The following is a 2,462-nucleotide window of genomic DNA, read 5'->3' on the forward strand; positions in this document are numbered from 1 at the left end:
ATATACTATATACAGATAGTTATGTATAGTATATATAGTATACTATATAGTTTTTAGTGTATATATTTTATATATATAATGTTTTGAGCAGAAACCTTGGGCTGGAATCCCAGCCCAGGGATATATAAAAAACCATACACACACACACATATGTATGTATGTATCATATATCTATGTAAACTGTATATATACACAACATCATATATTTTTAAATGGGGTCAGGTACTCTGCTAAATAATCCGTCTCCTGGCTCCCCACCGCCCTCCCGCCAGGGAGGGTTTCGCTTCCCCCGCGTCTCCCCGGAGGAAAAAGCTTCCTCCGCGTTCTCAGTCGCAACCCGCGGGGTTCTCCCGCAGCCGAGGTGCCCTGCAATAACTGCCGTGCCCTCCCTCGCAGGTCTTCGGGGCCTTGGAGAAAGCCAAAGAGAAGTATCGCTTGGAAGACTATTCCGTGAGCCAGATATCCCTGGAGCAAGTCTTCATGAGCTTCACTCGCTTCCAGCACTACACAGAGGACAGAGGGAAATGAGCAGAAGCCCCCACTGGTGCCCTTCGTCATGGACTGGCCCTGCTGCCTATACATAGTATATATAGAGACAGTAATTTATATATCGGCGTGTCTTAAATAATGTATAAATGTAAGAAACTTTTCACCGGGGAGGGGGGAGAGGATGGCGTCGTACCTTCTGCTGTCGGGACCACAAGTGGTGCGTGTGCATCGCGTGCCGCCGCAGCGCCGGCGCGGGTCTGTGTGTGAGTGTGTGTGTGTGCATGTGACACTTCCAGTCTCCAGCCTTCATTCCCATCTATACAGCAAAAAAAAAAAAAAGCCCAAAAAGCAGGGGGAAGCCTGGATGGGTGGAGATGGGTGTTGGGAATTGGGCTGGCAGAGGAGGAGCGGGATGCTGTCCCCAAACAGCACCGTGCTCCACCCCCCCCCCGTGCCCCTCTTCCCTGCCCAGCGCTCGCACCCGTCAGGACGCTGCTTCGTGGTCTTCGCCCGCATGTCGACGTGTATCGTTAGGTGGTTTGCTCGTGGTTTAACAGGAGGCTGTCAAATAGCTTAGATCCAAACCGTTCGCTGGGTTAATTAGGATGCGCTCTGGTTGCCCTTAGAAGCACTTTGTGTCTAGCTGGAGCGGACAAGGCAAGCCTCCCCTCTGTCCCCTGCGTGGCACGGAGGAGGCTCCGTCTCCTTTAACCTCTTAGAAAACGCTGTGCCCTCCTGCCTGCTTGCCCATGGGTGGAGGCAAGCCTGTCCCGAGGAGCTGGCACCGGCCCGAGCCGTGCAGGGGGAGCTGGCTCTGCGGTGCCGGGTGCTGGCGCTGAGCGGGAGGGAGGATGTGTTAATGGAGAAGTGCCCAGAGCTCGGCCCCTTGGGACAGCATGTGATGGTGCTACGCTGCAGAGCCGTAGCTCGGGCTGACGGCAGCGATGGGCGAGAGGTGTCACAGGGTGCCTGGGGACGCTGCTGGGCTCACTATTGCGTCCGTGAAAAGGTTTAACCAGCAGCACTGCCCTGCAGCGTGCTCCGCAGCCACAGGACTGGTTTTGAAGGCCAGCGATGCTCTCGCTGCGCCCGTGTCCTGCTGTGCTCTCCCCTTACACCCCACACAGCTCCGACCAGAGCACGCCTGTCCCGCGTACCCCCCCCCCCCCCCCCCCCCCCCCCCCCACCCCCCCCCCCCCTCCCCGCGCCCGCAAAAAACTTACACCCCACACAGCTCCGACTAGAGCACGCCTGTCCCGCGTACCCCCCCCCCTCCTCGTCCCCATCCCCTCCGCACCATGCCAGGCTGCTCCGGCAGCGAAGGCACTGTCCTGCCCTTGCCCAGCCATGGGGGATGCTGCTGGGCACGGTGCATTAGGCACCAGCACTGCCCAGCCCTGCCTGCGCCGAGTCAGAGGCAGCAACTGGGATTTCTTTTTTTTTTGGCATTTCCCAGTGGTTGGGTTGCTTTTTTTTGTTTGTTTGTTTTAAATCCGTGTTGATTCTTGTCTGCCCTTAAGTAGTCCCTGTGTCACCTGGGGGCAGTCCCCTTCGGGCCGGCTGCTCCGCGATCAATGCAGAGCTATTTGCACTATAGTAATACACACAATTGCACATATAAAATGAATTAATATTTATGGCGAGGGGTGCTGATTCCCTTCTAGTGATTGCATTGTCAGGGGTTGGGTTATATTTTTGGGTTGGGTTTTTGTTTTGTTCCTGTGACTGACTCATTCTTTCCTGTTCCCTTTTTTTCCCTTTGCCTAATGTTGTTGTTCAAACCGATGGTGCATCATGTTACTATGAATTTCCCTGGATCTTAACGATGTGTGTTTTTATTAGCAAGCAGCCAGCAGGTGAATGGCATCCCTGGGACACCTCAGAGCCCTTCGGAGCTGCTGGCATGGAGGGTTTGCTCCCTGGGAGCATCCCTGCAGGCGGCAGAGCCAGCCGCTGCTGGGGGGGGGGGGGAC

General features: G+C 55.4%; 1 protein-coding gene across 1 annotated transcript in view; it reads left to right on the forward strand.

Annotated features, from left to right (window-relative positions):
- Window positions 1-646, forward strand: part of ABCA3 (ATP binding cassette subfamily A member 3) — a 24,908-nt gene extending 24,262 nt beyond the window's left edge. Inside the window, exon 30 of the mRNA XM_009277259.2 lies at window positions 397-646. Coding sequence (XP_009275534.1) covers window positions 397-528 — 132 coding nt within the window. The 3' untranslated portion in view covers window positions 529-646. The remainder of the gene's footprint in view (window positions 1-396) is intronic.
- The last annotated feature ends 1,816 nt before the right edge of the window (window positions 647-2,462 follow it).

This window comes from Aptenodytes forsteri, unplaced genomic scaffold (assembly GCF_000699145.1).
Source record: "Aptenodytes forsteri isolate BGI_AS27 unplaced genomic scaffold, ASM69914v1 Scaffold26, whole genome shotgun sequence".
NCBI classification, from domain to species: domain Eukaryota; kingdom Metazoa; phylum Chordata; class Aves; order Sphenisciformes; family Spheniscidae; genus Aptenodytes; species Aptenodytes forsteri.